Source organism: Pangasianodon hypophthalmus, chromosome 27, assembly GCF_027358585.1.
Source record: "Pangasianodon hypophthalmus isolate fPanHyp1 chromosome 27, fPanHyp1.pri, whole genome shotgun sequence".
Classification (NCBI taxonomy): Eukaryota; Metazoa; Chordata; class Actinopteri; order Siluriformes; family Pangasiidae; genus Pangasianodon; species Pangasianodon hypophthalmus.
In genome coordinates, this window is record NC_069736.1 from 14,781,892 (window position 1) to 14,796,676 (window position 14,785).

At 37.7% G+C, this 14,785-nt stretch overlaps 1 protein-coding gene across 2 annotated transcripts in view; it reads right to left on the reverse strand.

Annotated features, from left to right (window-relative positions):
* Positions 1-2,703: 2,703 nt before the first annotated feature.
* Positions 2,704-14,785, reverse strand: part of rasa4 (RAS p21 protein activator 4) — a 32,051-nt gene continuing 19,969 nt past the window's right edge. Inside the window, exons 9-21 of one of the 2 annotated variants that reach the window (XM_026922374.3) lie at positions 13,183-13,300; positions 12,578-12,731; positions 12,418-12,482; positions 12,208-12,320; positions 10,051-10,243; positions 9,253-9,390; positions 8,353-8,497; positions 7,444-7,616; positions 7,229-7,366; positions 6,035-6,170; positions 5,658-5,778; positions 5,418-5,473; positions 2,704-4,930 (exon numbers count right to left, since the gene is read on the reverse strand). In XM_026922374.3, the coding sequence (XP_026778175.1) occupies positions 4,803-4,930; positions 5,418-5,473; positions 5,658-5,778; positions 6,035-6,170; positions 7,229-7,366; positions 7,444-7,616; positions 8,353-8,497; positions 9,253-9,390; positions 10,051-10,243; positions 12,208-12,320; positions 12,418-12,482; positions 12,578-12,731; positions 13,183-13,300 (1,678 nt within the window). In that variant the 3' untranslated portion in view covers positions 2,704-4,802. Of the gene's footprint in view, positions 4,931-5,417; positions 5,474-5,657; positions 5,779-6,034; positions 6,171-7,228; positions 7,387-7,443; positions 7,617-8,352; positions 8,498-9,252; positions 9,391-10,050; positions 10,244-12,207; positions 12,321-12,417; positions 12,483-12,577; positions 12,732-13,182; positions 13,301-14,785 lie in introns of those variants that run through there. The other variant, XR_008301125.1, reaches the window with a different exon arrangement.

The window sequence follows — 14,785 nt, forward strand, 5'->3', positions numbered from 1 at the left end:
GCTACAAAGCTGTCATAAAGATGTTATCCTCAAAAAAGGGAGCCAGTACAAATTTTTAGCCCCCTCACAGGTTAATGCACTGGGAACTTCACCTCAGATATGCTAGGGTGTCTACTGCAGTCCTTTAAATTCATCCCCAACTCCAACCCCAGACTGCTTGACCAATCTTTTCTCAACACTGTTGAATGTCCGATTCTGATTGGTCAGAAGTTGATTAATTTTCAATAACAGCAGCTTGGACAGACAGACCGTCTGCCAGGTTTATATTAATGCACTTGTTCCAATATGTCATATTTTCTATAATAACAAATTGGATACAATTATGACATAATCATTGATATGTATAATCACTGTGATGATAAAGTTGTCAGTTAGGAGACACTGGTTTATCATTTTTGGAAGGAATCTCTATTATTTGGTAACAGAGGTAAAGTATAACTTTTTTATTTTTCAAACATGGATAGGACAAAGGACTTCGTAAGAAACGTCTTGTCTTATTAAATTCAAGAGAGAAAAAAGGTGCAATTATAATTGGATAAAAAGTATGATGTATAGTTAATAAATAACAAAATTACTAATTGTTTTTAATTAATACTTAATTAATATTTGCTAGTGTATGCAAATTGCTGAGGTATAAGAGGAAAGAAGCACTTCAGGAAAATAATCGACTTGGTGGTAACAGTCAATACGCTTTGCATTATTTTCCAATAAAGGCATGCGCCAAGTGTTTTATTCTTTACATATTTGTTGTACCTCAGCCAGATTTCATACAGTGCTTTCTTCAGATCAGGTCTGATTGGTCTGATTTGTCAGAGAGGGTGACAAAACTTTGACTTACCTTTTTTCTCCTAATTTTGCTATATGTTTTGGATTGTTGTCGTTTCAGGAAACATACATATTCCATTTTTTACTTTATTTCCTTTAGGGTTTAGATAACGTAAAATAGAAGTGCATTTTCCTTTTTCTCACCCAGAAATCATAGGAGATGCAAAAGGTGCAAACATTTGGTTTGTACTGTATGTACACCTTTCATTGCCTTGGTAGGCTGAAAGACAGACCCTGAGAGAAGGGCTATGTAGATTACTATACTAAACAGTTTGTGAAAATATGCCACCTATGGCCACGCATACACCTACTATTTAGTAGCCAGCAACAGCAGGCTGTGTACTAGTCTGATTTGTGTGGGCAGGCAGATGAGAGAAACATGTGGACTGCTCAAGTTTCACAGGCGTAAACAGGAAACACATTCCTCCTCCAGCTTGTAAGGCATTGTGATTCACTTAAACTGCTCCTTTTCATGAAATACAGCACGCAAGGCTTATATAGTACATAGATTTATTAACTGTCCGTCATGACTCCATACCCATGTGATAGTTTTCATTCTGGTCCATAGCCTTCTTATTGGTAAGCAATGCCTATAAGTGTAAATATAAACTACATTTATAATTGGCCTCATATATACTTCATGAACCTTTTACAAGCTCCAAAACCAGGCAAAACATTAGGATGAATAAAAATGCTTTCCATCGACTATTAGGCAGGCCCAAACAATATATTACCAATAGTATGTTGAGATAGTATGCCACCGTTGGTTGTGTTTTCACAGGTCACAGGTCTCCTATTCAATTCAATTTGGGACACAACCAACTCAGTTCTGTATGAATTAATACTCAGTTTTGTGTTAATAGCAAAAAGCCAGGAGATTATTACTATAATCAAAAAGGCTGTTTGATTAAAAATATGAGGCCATATGAGGTGATTTACAGTAGAAGTGTGCACCAAACTATTTTACTAATCCCACTACTAATTGACCAAACCTGCCTGCTCCTGAAGACATTCTTGACCAGCTTTTTGTGGAAAGTTTGAGAAACCCTCCCACTTCCGCAGAAAGTTTGACCAATCCCGCCTGCTTCTGCAAAAGTTTGACCAATTCCACCCACTCCCTTAGACACTCTTGACCAATCTTGCCTGCTCCTGCAGAAAGTTTGACCAATCCTCACTGCTTCTACAGACAATCCTGACTAATTCCACTCATTCCTGCAGAACATTTGACCAATCTCGCTTGCCCCGTAGACACTATTGATCAAGCCCGCCTGCTCCCACTAAAAGTTTTACCAATCCTGCCCACTTCCCCTGACACTCTTATCCATTCCCACAGTAAAGTTGTCCAATCCCAGCCACTCCCACAGAAACTTTGACCATTCCTCCCATGCTCTCACAAAAAATTTGACCAATCCCACTCACTTCCAGAGAAAGTTAGACGAATCCTGTCTGCTGCCAGAGAAAGTCGGAACACTTTTAACTAATCCCAATCCCACCCGCTCCCACAGAAATGGTGAACAATCCCATCGCTACTACACATTTTCCATGTGACTCAGTAGGTTCAATTTCCTAAAACACAAACAAATTAGTGAAGTAAACCCCAATGATCCTAACCAAAGAGTTTGTATGTATGCTTGTATATTAATGAACATTCTTTGTCTTGTTGCTTCATATCTAACCGCCCACTCGCAACTTTTTTGGTTGAACCCTGTGGGGTCCTAGTCCTGATGCACACCTCTAATTAACAATATTAACACACATAGCCTCAATAATTCATCCTACAGAAAGTATCTACTCTGTAAAAGCCATCATTACACACCACTTTATAATAGCTTATAAATGAGTGCGTCACAAAAGCAGGCCTTCTGTAGCAGTTGAGTGTTTGTGAGACATCAGTTTAATACTAATCATCATTTAAAAATTATGCTACAAGACAACATGGAAATATTGCTTGAATGAGTGTCACTTTTCGGATCAATTTAATCATTATCATGGATCAATCTGTCTACATTCCTAATCAATGTATCAATCTAAATAGATTTCTATGGCCCAGTTTGTGGCATAAATATTTCAATGCTGCAGAGCCATCTAGTGTACAAAACAAAGCTGTTCCCTACAAAAAAATATCCTCGTTATCATACATTCATAACAAAAACAAAACTACAAAAGACAATCAGAAATACATGTCTATAATACACACTGGGTTGGGACATACTAATACAATATACAAAACTGACAATTGACAAGTTGAAGCATGGCAACAATAGAAACTATATACTATGAGATTTGAATAATTGATAGATATATCAATACTGAGTGCAGATGGAGGATCCCAAGTGTCGCATCACTAGCAATACTGTCAATAAAGCGGAGATAATATGAGCTGTTTATTGGCTGGGAGTCCAGAGGGAATGCAAGGGAATGAACAGCATTCACAAAGATTGGATTTGATGAGGGCACTCTGCAGTGAATTAAATAGCATTCACTATACATGTGTGTGTATTTTTTGTTAGTCAGGTTAGTAGTAGGCTTTTTATTGAACCAACTGACTGTTTCAAAATTTTGCCTTTATCTACCTTTATGAAATTTTAGCTTCCTTTACTAGTACCCTAAATTACAATATCTGACAGGTATTACAATATTGTACAACAATGTTGTATTGTAATTTTCCTACCTCATACAGCTGGGTGCAAAAGCTGCACACCCTTAGGACAAAAAATCAAAAGGACAAAAATTTTTATTTATTCCAAAATGACATTCAGCGTATTAAGTTTCTCAGATTTCTAAACTTATACTTTTTTCCCCCACCTAGAAACCATAGGGGATGCAAACTTCTGCACTCAACTGTATACATTTATCTGCTTCTTGTGCCTTAAGTTTGGGATTGTCTTGTTGTAGAATATACTGCAATTTTATTTTTTAACATACTAGAATTCTATTTTTTGTAGATAAACTTTAAAAAAAAAAGATTAATTATTTTCCCACCCAGAAACCATAGGGGATGCAAACTTCTGCACTCGACGGTATACATTTATCTGTTGATTTTGCCTTAAATTTGGGATTGTCGTGTTTGTTATAGAACACTTACACATAATACTTACACTTTATTTTTGTTATTAGAATTTCATTTTTTGTGGATGAAATTTAAAATTTCTTTTTTTCTACACAAAAACCATAGAGCTTGCAAACGTTTGTGCTCAACTGTATCATGACGCTTAGAAACAAGAAAGAATGACTCCTTATGCCTCATGTTGTGATATACTGCTTCCTGTAGTTACTCCTTCACGGTGTTGCACATCTCTATCACCTTTCCTCCTTCAGGGATTGAAGTACTGATCGGTCTTGCTTCTATACATTTGAGACCAGAGTGGAAGAAGCCATCAATAACATGTGGCTAATTGGTCAGATAGATGCTGTGGCAGACCTCGGACACAGCGTGAATTTCCGAGAGTCATTAAGAGTTCGGGAACAGGACACAAATAAATAGCGCACAATTTCAAAAAATACATAAAAATGGTAAACAGGAAGTCTACTTGTGTAATATTTTAAAATAAGAGTCTATACTGTAAACTTGTTGACCCTTTGCTTATTTACAAAGGAAAAAAAAGTAATGCTTGTATGATTAAATAACACAATGATAATATACAAGCGTGATAAAGTGCCTATAAGCAAGAATAACCAGCCAAACCTTCGCACTAATGACCTTATTAAGCTGTGACACTTATACACTCGTAAAATATACACTACACATTATTAGACCTATCTTTGATGCATATGAGTTTTCGAAGGCAGCCCACTAATTATGAAAACTCATTCACCTCAAATAAGAACCATGGAAAGCAAACCTGCTCTCAAACCTTTCCAAAATTTGGACTTGCTGTGCGTTTCAGTTTAGTAGGTTCACATAATAAACCCTGTAAATGAAGTCAGTGTTTGACCTAGTATTAAACATCTTTTGTCTTTTTTTAGGGAGCCTCTGTTTACGTCTGTAATTCGAGGAAAACATTCTTGTTTTTCAAACGTTCCTCCTCTTCTAGTGCCGTGTGAGCGTCATGCAGATCTTGGAGAATCGTGAAAAGTCTCGTTATACTGTCCACCTTCTTTGGATCTAGATGGCATTTAAGAAACAGCGGAAAATCATGAGTAAAGTTTCAAAAGATATCGTTAACTAATTTGTTTCACAGATGTAAAAACAAGTGTGGGCAAACTGCTGTGGTATAAATGGAATAAATCACTTTGGGAGGTGCTATTATTGGAAAATAATCAACTTCGGGGTGATAACAGTAACTACAATTCATGTCATTGATTATTTCCCCCGTTATGTTTTATTCCTTACTTGGTGATGTCTTAAAGTATCTTTTATGTGCAATTTTAACATCTCTATCACCCACATGCCCTCTTTTGGAACTACATACCTTGGAATTGCATTTTAAGCAAAAAACTGGGCAGAGCTTCAATTGGGGATGGAGCTAATTTAAAATAATTGCAGTATAACACTTTAAGTTTGGTAGTGCACTGTTTTGTAAAGTCATGTTTTACATATATGAACTCTTCTGTACCCTGCACTTTGGAAAAAAAAATTATTTTCACATTACCTTGGTCAGCATTTGCGTCATCAGCTTCTTGCTTTATCAGTTCATAATATTTATCACTGGAATATATTAGAAAGCATCACATGTTAAATTTAGGCTTGTTATTCATGAAACATCATGCTTTAGATACGCAGATATGCAGCACTGTATTTACTGCACTGTTATTGCTATCATCGGAGAGATAAATCTTTAAATATACTGCAATAAGTTTCTCCCAGAGCATTTGTTTGGATTAGTGAGTACCTCATGGTGTGTTGAACACTGCTCAGGTGGCGGTAAATCAGTTGAGCTTCCAGGTCTGGATCCAGCGGGTCATACCATTCCTGCAGGGTGACACCATGTCTGGTCTTATCGCAGCCTGGGTCTGAGTTAAGCAGATTTACCCAGCAATTATTATACTTAAAAATGGTCAAAAAATCAGAATCACTATAAAGCAACAGGATAAGCAATGTCCTGGGCTGGATTCAGTAACATAAAAATAATATAAAAATTTCAAAAATCCTATTGATGTTAGAGAGATTATATTAAGTGCATTTTGACTTAAAAAATTGGGATTTTAGTCCAGTAAAAATCAAATGATACTTTCGCACTTTGTGCCATGGTGAAAACATCTGCAGTACCTGTTTTCTCCTTTTGGTGGCAGCAGCTCCATCTGTCAGCTTTGTAGATGCCTGGATGATAACAGCTCATGGTGTTGGTGTTGTGACTGCACGCTTTCCGTAAAGCTGAGAGCCACTGATTCAGTTCATTTACACTCTGAAGAGAATGACGTGTAGAGAGAGACATATTTGAGCCTCAGCTATTACAAAACCTTCATTCTTTTCTTAACAGAAATATACTGTACCTTATACCATGACACTGCTGACTTCTCAAATAATTTATATAGTAACTTATTCACAGGAACTTGTATGGTTGACGCTGACATAATTTAGCCTAATAATAACCAGATCTGTTTAACAAAAATGTATAATCATTGATTTGTAAGTTGTCTGTATGATGATGTTTATTTAACATTTATGAAAGGAGTCTCCAGTGTCCAAATAACAGTAAGTTTTCCACCAAAAGAGTCTTCAGATCAGAGGACTTTACATTGTCTAGCTTCTATATACCATTACAAGCTGTCCTTTTTAACTTCAAGAAAGAGAAAAACGAGAGGCTGGTAAGGCAACGGCTGACTTTTGTAGTTTATTCCTTACTTACGTCAGAGCCTGCAAAGCTAGATATCCACTTCCTACTCTATTTTATTGACATCCTATCCATATATAATTACTTGCTTATATAGATTTACTTATAAAAATTTTTTTTTAATAAAAAAAACAACAAGAATTGTGTATGAATATACACAAGCTGTTCTTTTGGTTTAGAACATGTTTTATTATCCAAACTCAAATTCTTTAGGGGCTTCCACCTGGAGCAAGAGAAAAGCATTCACCAGAGGTCATGAGTTCAAATCCCGACGATGCCACAGCCATCCGTGACCAGGAGTCCACCATAGCAAGATTGGCTGTGCTCTCTGGTTGGGAGGGTTGACACACTGTCTCTCCCATGTCAATCACAGAGACACTAGCGAATCATGGGTGGCTGTGAGCTCATGTATGAGGAAGAGGGCAGATTGCAGTAACTAATTTCACATGTCTTGGAGAAAACACATGCTAGCCTTCACCATGTTGGTGATAGGAGAGAACTTGCTGGTGGATAGGAATTGGCAAATGGAGGGGAAAAATCATACACAACACAAAGAAGTCCATTTATTAAGACCCTTGACTGCCTCTTGTTTTTACTGGGTTCATTTGAAAACCCTTGTGAACATGTACCTTGCAGTCCAGGTAGAGTGTCTCCTGCTGCCCGGAGTCATCGCTCGAAATGATCTGCATGACATTGGCACTGCCGAAGCACTTCTCCTCCACCTTCTCCACTGCACGGATCTTGGGCAGGGAGATGAACGAGTTCTTCTGCATCGTAAAAACACACACTACAGATGAGAGTGATGGATGAGAAAAAACGATTGAGAGAAATTAGTGTCACTCACCTTGGAATGCTGTGTCCGTGAGTAAGACAGCATGTCTTTGCTGAGCGTGACATAATATTTCTTAAAGGGAGAGGTCATGAGAATGCACTTGTCTTTGGTCTTATGCAGGAGGAGGAAGCCTTCTTTTTCCATTGAGCCGCACTGGAGACTCATACGAGTTTGCAAACCGAGATCTAATGGAAAAACATGAATGAATATATGAATATAATGTACTCTATATACTATCATGTGATACAACTACTGCTGAATGACTTTGACAAGAGTCCTGGCTGCAAGGCCTAAATTAATACACTCCTTCTAACAAGTTATTGTTTCTATAGTAACAACTTGCACAAGGACTTCTATGTAATAAACAGAATTATAAAAAGTGTTGTTATTTAACAAAGAAAAACACTGATATGCTGAAGCTTTCTCTGAGGAAATGTGTATTTAATGAATCTCTGGTGAACAGTAAGAGGTAAGGCTGTTCCTTTAGGTTTTCCACCACAGGAAAGTCTTCAGAACAGAGGGATTTTCACTTTGCAGTTTTTCAGTAATATGACAAGCTGCATGTTTTTTTTTTTATTTGTTTTTATTTTTATTTTTATTATTTGTCTTATTAACCTCAGGAGGGAAAAAAGACAAGCTGATCAGGCAAAAACAAACAAGTCTTAGCAAAGTGCAAGACTTACTGAGGTATTTACATACAGAAGCTAAACAGTAAATGAGCTACAAATGTCACTCTAGTGTCCCACAAATGCTAATTCACACTGCCTGAATGGCTAACGAGTCCAAAAATCTCATTAGAAACACGAGTTTCTTTGACAGCTGATGCATCTCCAGTGTGATTAAATGTGACAAGTTGGAATGAGCACACTAGTGACTCTGATTAAACTTTGTAAAAAGTAATAATTCATTAAATCCATTCACCTTCCGAGTCATGGCAGCTAACCAGGCGGGTGATGAAGTCTTTGAGTTGGGCGATACCCTGCTGAATGGCAGGCTGCAGTGGCACCATCCACGGCTCCTTAGAGCAACATACCAGTGTGTCCATATTGCCAATGGTCTGAACAGCCTGGAAACAAACATTACATTAGATAAGATTAAAATGACTGCACTACCAAGAACTTTGTTTTCATAAAACAATTAAGTTAAGGACAAGAGTTCCGATCTCTTTTTTCCTGTTTTGCTGACAAAAGAACAGAAAAGCTGCTTACACAAATACATGACTATGTAACGCAAATTCAAAACTACAAGGTGTAACATGAGAGAATGTCTAACCAAGCACGTTCTTCTGCTATTTTACCCAATGTTTGAACACTGGAGTACAATAGAAAAAGTCATTCTGGTTACTTGCACCTTTTCCTAATGTTCTGTCATATTTATGTGCAATCAGGTGGAAACTAATGCACTTTAGTGTTTATTTAGAGCTGCAACACCGACACTGATAAAGCATAACCACAAATTCTTTCCTCTTGAAAAGTAATTATACAGATTTAGAGCTTCATTTACAAACTCCTCTGGTTGAAAAATTCATTAAGATGCTCTGTTTTGCATTAGCATTTGAGTTTTGAGTAAACAAATGTTTTGTTACTTTTCCTTAGTACAGGCCAACATGTTAAAATTCTTGTCAATTGTAATCACACGTACAGTGCACTACACATGTTACACTACAACACGCAGTTAAAGGGACATTAGGCAAGATTTGTCAAAATGTGTTTAAACAGGTGGAGATGGATAAGATTTGAATGATTTATTTATTCCTTAGAATAAATCTGTACCCTGATTTTAAAGAGGAATTGTGAATTTTGATGCTGAAGCTGAAATTACTTTAGCCAGGAGCAGAAGAGTGCGGCTGGTTCGGGCATCGGCGTGTTTCTCCCTCAGGTGGAAGAGCTTAGGCGACATGATGGCAGGAGAAATGAAGCGTAGGCACAGGAAGCTGGTCACAGCAATGAATTTCACTTTCTACAAAAGCAAGTGACATAGTTAGGAATCAGCAATGTTCTTATCAATCCAAGGCAAGTGATATAAAAGGAATGAATCACTTTGGGACATGCTGTTATACATGTAATAGCACCTTAGCATTGATTAATTTCGTTTAACACCAGGCAACACTGTGTTCCTTACTTAACACATATCTTCAAACCATTCATTCATTACTGTTTAGATTACAAAAAATATCAGCCTCATTGCTCAGGCAGGCTTGACAAAACTTTTTAAATAATGAAATAATGGCCATCAGATATTATTTCCTCATTCATGAAATATAACCTGGATCACTAAGTGTTTTTTTTTTTAATTCAAGTACGTTTTGAGCACTTCTCGGGAAAAGGGCTAATTTCCAGGTTTCCCAGTACATTCAGTAATTCAAACCTTCAAACTCAAGTACTTCAAGCACTTAATGCACATTGTGCAAACCCCTGCAATAAATCACAGACACCTAGAGCTGTTTCCTGGTTCTCTGCTGTGGATAAAGGTCATGATCAATAAAAATGCTAGAAAAAAAAAAAAGTGAATGCACATATGTACAGCTCATAGAGTAAATGGATCTAAATGGCTCTGCTGTCTCACATGTGCACCAAATCAAAAGCAAGCCTGGTGTTAGTTTCCTGAGTGGAGCTTTACCCTGTACTCTGGGTCTGGGAAACGAGCTTGTACTCGCTGGTAGAGCTGCTGGAAGGCCTGGCAGAGGAGCAGTGGGCAGTAAGAGGAGGACTGCAGGATAGCAGCCATCAGCTCAGACAGGTATGACTGGAGCAGGCTGGAGCTCTGCTGGATCACATCGGCTTCTGTCTGTAGACGATGCAGTCCTGTGCACCTTTAAGCACAAATTACCTTTAACAAAGCTACAGCAAAGAGTTTTACATCTAAATCCTAACAACCACTGAAAATATATATATAAAAATACAATATCATGTCAATTACATTACATTAACCTAATATTTAGTTCATTTATTAGTGAATAACTTCTTGGAGAATGTACAATTCTAATTGTTTTGTACATTTTATTGTAAACTAGCCATATATTTCTATATCCTCTATTTCTATATAATATCCTCTATATTATCTTATTTCCTATTACCAAAATCCCTCTCTAGTTTTAACACTTTTATTGCACTTTGGGTTGTATTCAGAGTTGCTGACTTAAGTCTAGAAGTATGGCAATATTTACACGGGGAAAGTTACACATATTCAGTGTTGGGTTATGCAGCTGCTTATGTAATTTTCTGGCCCCCTATTATATTAGTATTTATTCCTATTACTTGTGGTTAGTTCCTAGGAGTTTGCCTAATTTCTCTGAAGTAAAGCGTCTGAGACAGTGTTTTTCAGTAGCATCTAGACCACCCCCTTTAAATACAGGCATTTACCTTTAATCCTGAAAAAAATCAGAGACAGAAAATGCCGACTGAATATACAAAAGGGTTAAATGAGCCTCTACTAATCATGTCACTGGCTATGTTTACATGCACATAAATATTCCAATATTAATTGGAATTTGTCAATATTCTAATTAGTATTGAGTCATATAAACGCTGTAATCCAATTGCCTGATTCAGACTAAGACAGTATTCCAGGATTCCCAAAATTCCCATTCCCACCCCTGGAATATGGCTGTTTTAATTGGAAATTTGTTGCACCTTATTCAGAAAATCCACTGAAAGGAGATATATGTGCATGTGCAGTCTGCAAGGAATTGTGGGAGCTAACAGACACTTAGCTGTAGGCTAGGTATTTAGAAATGGAAACACAGGCATACTCACAACAACCATGTATACAAGAATATTCCGTTGCATGTAGATATATAAACATCATATTTAGAATATGGCTGCAACCCGAATAAAGACTTTAAACAGAATTTGATGTGCGTGTAAACGTAGCCACTGTTTTGTATCTGGCCCATCAGGGGAATTTGTCTGGCACTGAAGCTAGTGAGGCAAGTTTTGCACACAGACCTAATCAAACAGACTAAACAGCACTCAACCTCAAGTGAGCTCAGGTGTGGCTCTTCACAGGGCATTAGACACACCAGAGAAGGTCGAGAGGAAAGAGCAGTGTTTGCTTCATTGGAGTTTTATTTTGTGAGGACTGGTGAAGAAAAAACTGAAAGCTTTTAATCATCTATTGGACCAAAAACAGGTTTCTATCCCTAATCCTAACCCTAAACCTTGGTTTGTCCATCTGAGAGAACTTTTTTAAAAACTTCATTTTAGACAGGATTCCAAGTAGAGCCACTTTCCATGTCAAGAATACAAAATGTGCTTGTAGTAAAGGTGTTTAGACTTTGATATGGATCAAATTAGGAATTAAATTAAAGCCATAAGAATTACAGATTAATACTCAGTCAGCTTCCTACAAACCATCAGAATGTTTTGTGTATAGGAGCATGCATTAAATAAGCAACAACCTTATTATGGCATTATTTTAATAATTTGACAAATCAAAAATTAAAAGCATGAATCAAAAGCCAACATCCTCTGCACATATAAAGTTTCATGACCTCAATTCTGTATCTTGTGGCCACATTAAGTTGTGAGGACAAGTAACTGTGAGAATAAAATAAAAAACAATATTATGTGCTGGATCAAGTGCTATTTCACAAGCCGGCCAATAATGAGGGGTGGAAGCCATATTGTTAAATTAATCCAAATTAGCAGTTGTTGTTTTTGGGCTTAAAGCCAAGTGCTTAAAAGTTCTGTATGCTGACATAACGCACTAGTTATATTAGAAGAGAAGGCTGCCAGAACTTTCTATGGTTCTTCATTGCTAGGTTCATTTTCTTACCCAGCTTCTTTCAGTTCCACCTTGTTAGGATCCAGTTCCACGTACTTCTTCTCCTCAAAAATGCGATTGATGATGGGGCCCAGAAGCCTGTGGAGATACTGCATCCCGGCCACCTTCCAGCACAGAACAACATTTTGTAGCATTTATTAAAAATTAACTGCATTCATTGCATTCATTTGGAACACCCAAAACTGCATATGATGCAGTTACCTTGAGAAAGGACTCCATGGACTTGGAAGCTAAAGAGTTGCTCCTGAATAAGGTGTTGGGTTCGGCTGAGGAACATCAGAAACAGTGGATGGGTTACTAACACATCACGTTAATCGGTTTTATCCTGAGATATGTGTTGCTAAATTTCTTATATACTTACTATTCTTTTCCAGCTCCAGTTTGAAAAGCACATCCAGGAACTCCTTGATAAGTCCTTGACCCAGGAAGAGCTTCACCAGGTTAGTGGCTACTTCCTGCCTGTTCTCAGACGTCGTTGTCTCATCAATTAGCATGATCAGATCAGGCCAGTTGCCCTATCATGTACACCATATTCTCACATTACAGCATTCAGTAAGATATGAAACAGTAGACTCAAACGTGGCCAAACAGATCTAGAGGTAAACACACAAATGAAGCTGCACTGTTCTATGGCTTACAATGGCTTTATGCCATTGCATATTATTTAATACTTTTTCCAGGAGAATAGATGCAAAGTCTCTATATAACGTTCTATTCACACTGATCCAGACAAAATTGAATCAAGGGTGGTACATATGAAAATACCCCCCACTGAAAGCAAAATAAGCTCTGTGCCAGTGTAACTGTTTCCCATTAAAGTGACCAAATTGGTTATGCCATCCCATTGTCGTCATCAGACAAGCTAAAGGAAATCATTTTCTAAAATTAGAATTACAGCTACGGTGTCTAAAATTGGAATAAGAGCCACTGTGTAGAGGGTTGTATATGGTAATGACTCGGACTCACGTTGAGGTGAGTCTCGACGGACTGGCACAGTAATTCGGTGAGCGGTTGGTAATGGCTGGACGGCAGGACTGTCTCGTCTCTGAGACGCAGCTGCAGCCGCAAGGAGCCCAGAGTACCTCTTAGACAGAGATAGACAGAGAGAGAGAGAGAGAGAGAGAGAGAGAGAGAGAGATGTGTATTGACTCTGCAATCATCACAAAGCTCAAAGATACTTAACCTTCCATATTACCTACATTAAAAGTCAAGAGTTTTGCTACATTCTGGAAAAAAAATATCTATAAAAAAACACACTCATACTCTCGTGTAATACCACTATCTGAATTGCTTTTAGCTTACACTGGAGATTGATTATGGAAAAAACCTCACAAGCTCTGACTCACTACACTTAAACGGTTCCAGGAAATATGGCCAGAAGGACAGACAAACAATAATAAAGAAAATGACTCTATTACTGTGAATAAAACGGCCCATAAAAGAGACAGCTTTAACAGCGTGTGGGTAGATGGAGGTGTACAAAGCTGGCGTGAAGATATCAACCGAAAACGAGTGCATAAAAGGAAAAACAATGTCACGATCTGTAGGCGGCAGCTGCTGAAGGTCAGAGGAGCATCTGATCTGCTGAAACTTGAAAAAGACTTGAACCGTTTTTGAACCCTGTTGCTCTTTTTGGATCTATTTTAAATGTTTACTAAAATGAGAACTGTAAAAAAAAAGTAATTGATGCAATATTATGATCTGCAGCAAACTTGAAAAATGATTTGAAATAATTTGCTTATTTGGCTAATATTATTTTAAAAAAGTTACAGTTGTCTTGATATAAAATCAAAAGAGAGCTTAGTGGTCGATGAGACATCCATTGCAACGAGCATGAGGGTTAATACAGGACTAATCATTTTTAAAAATTGTCCTCTGCAGCACATACACTTCCACTTCATCCTATCCCACTGTGCCATTTTATATTTTACAGACAGAACATGCTGCAACGCAGGGGCTCGTATGATAAAATACCAGCCATTATTTTGCTCTCCTGAAGAGTCTGATCGCATCCGTTTTTCTTCTCCGGCGTGATATTTTCCCAGCGCCTACTCACAGCACACCCTCGCTCAGCTCCACTCCATCACTTGCACTCCATGATCTCAATACCAGAGAGGGCTATCACTTACGGGAGAGTGGGAGTTTTGAAGACAAATGAGCGTGTGCCAAGCACCACCATCAGCAGCCAGTCACTGAACAGCAGGCAGCAGATGGTGGGGCATCAAAAAAAAAAAAAAAACAATCAGGAAGAAGATGAGGAAAAAGAGAAAGGGAAAATAAACAAATAACGACGGCAGCTTGACTCACTCGAGCATGCATCAAGCAGGAAGGGAAGGGGGTAGATCATGGGTGCTTTGTTTTTTTTTTTTTTTCCTCTCAGACTTTTTTTTTTCCCCCAAAAAAATGATTTCATTTGGATTACATCACATCACCAGAGAGGGATTTAAAAGCCAAACCCATGTCAATGATTTGTTATATGTGCTGCAAAAATGGGTTTAAACATGATACACTGGCCTGTGTATATAGACTTTAATATATAACTGGGCAAATTTGAAGCCTTTACATATAT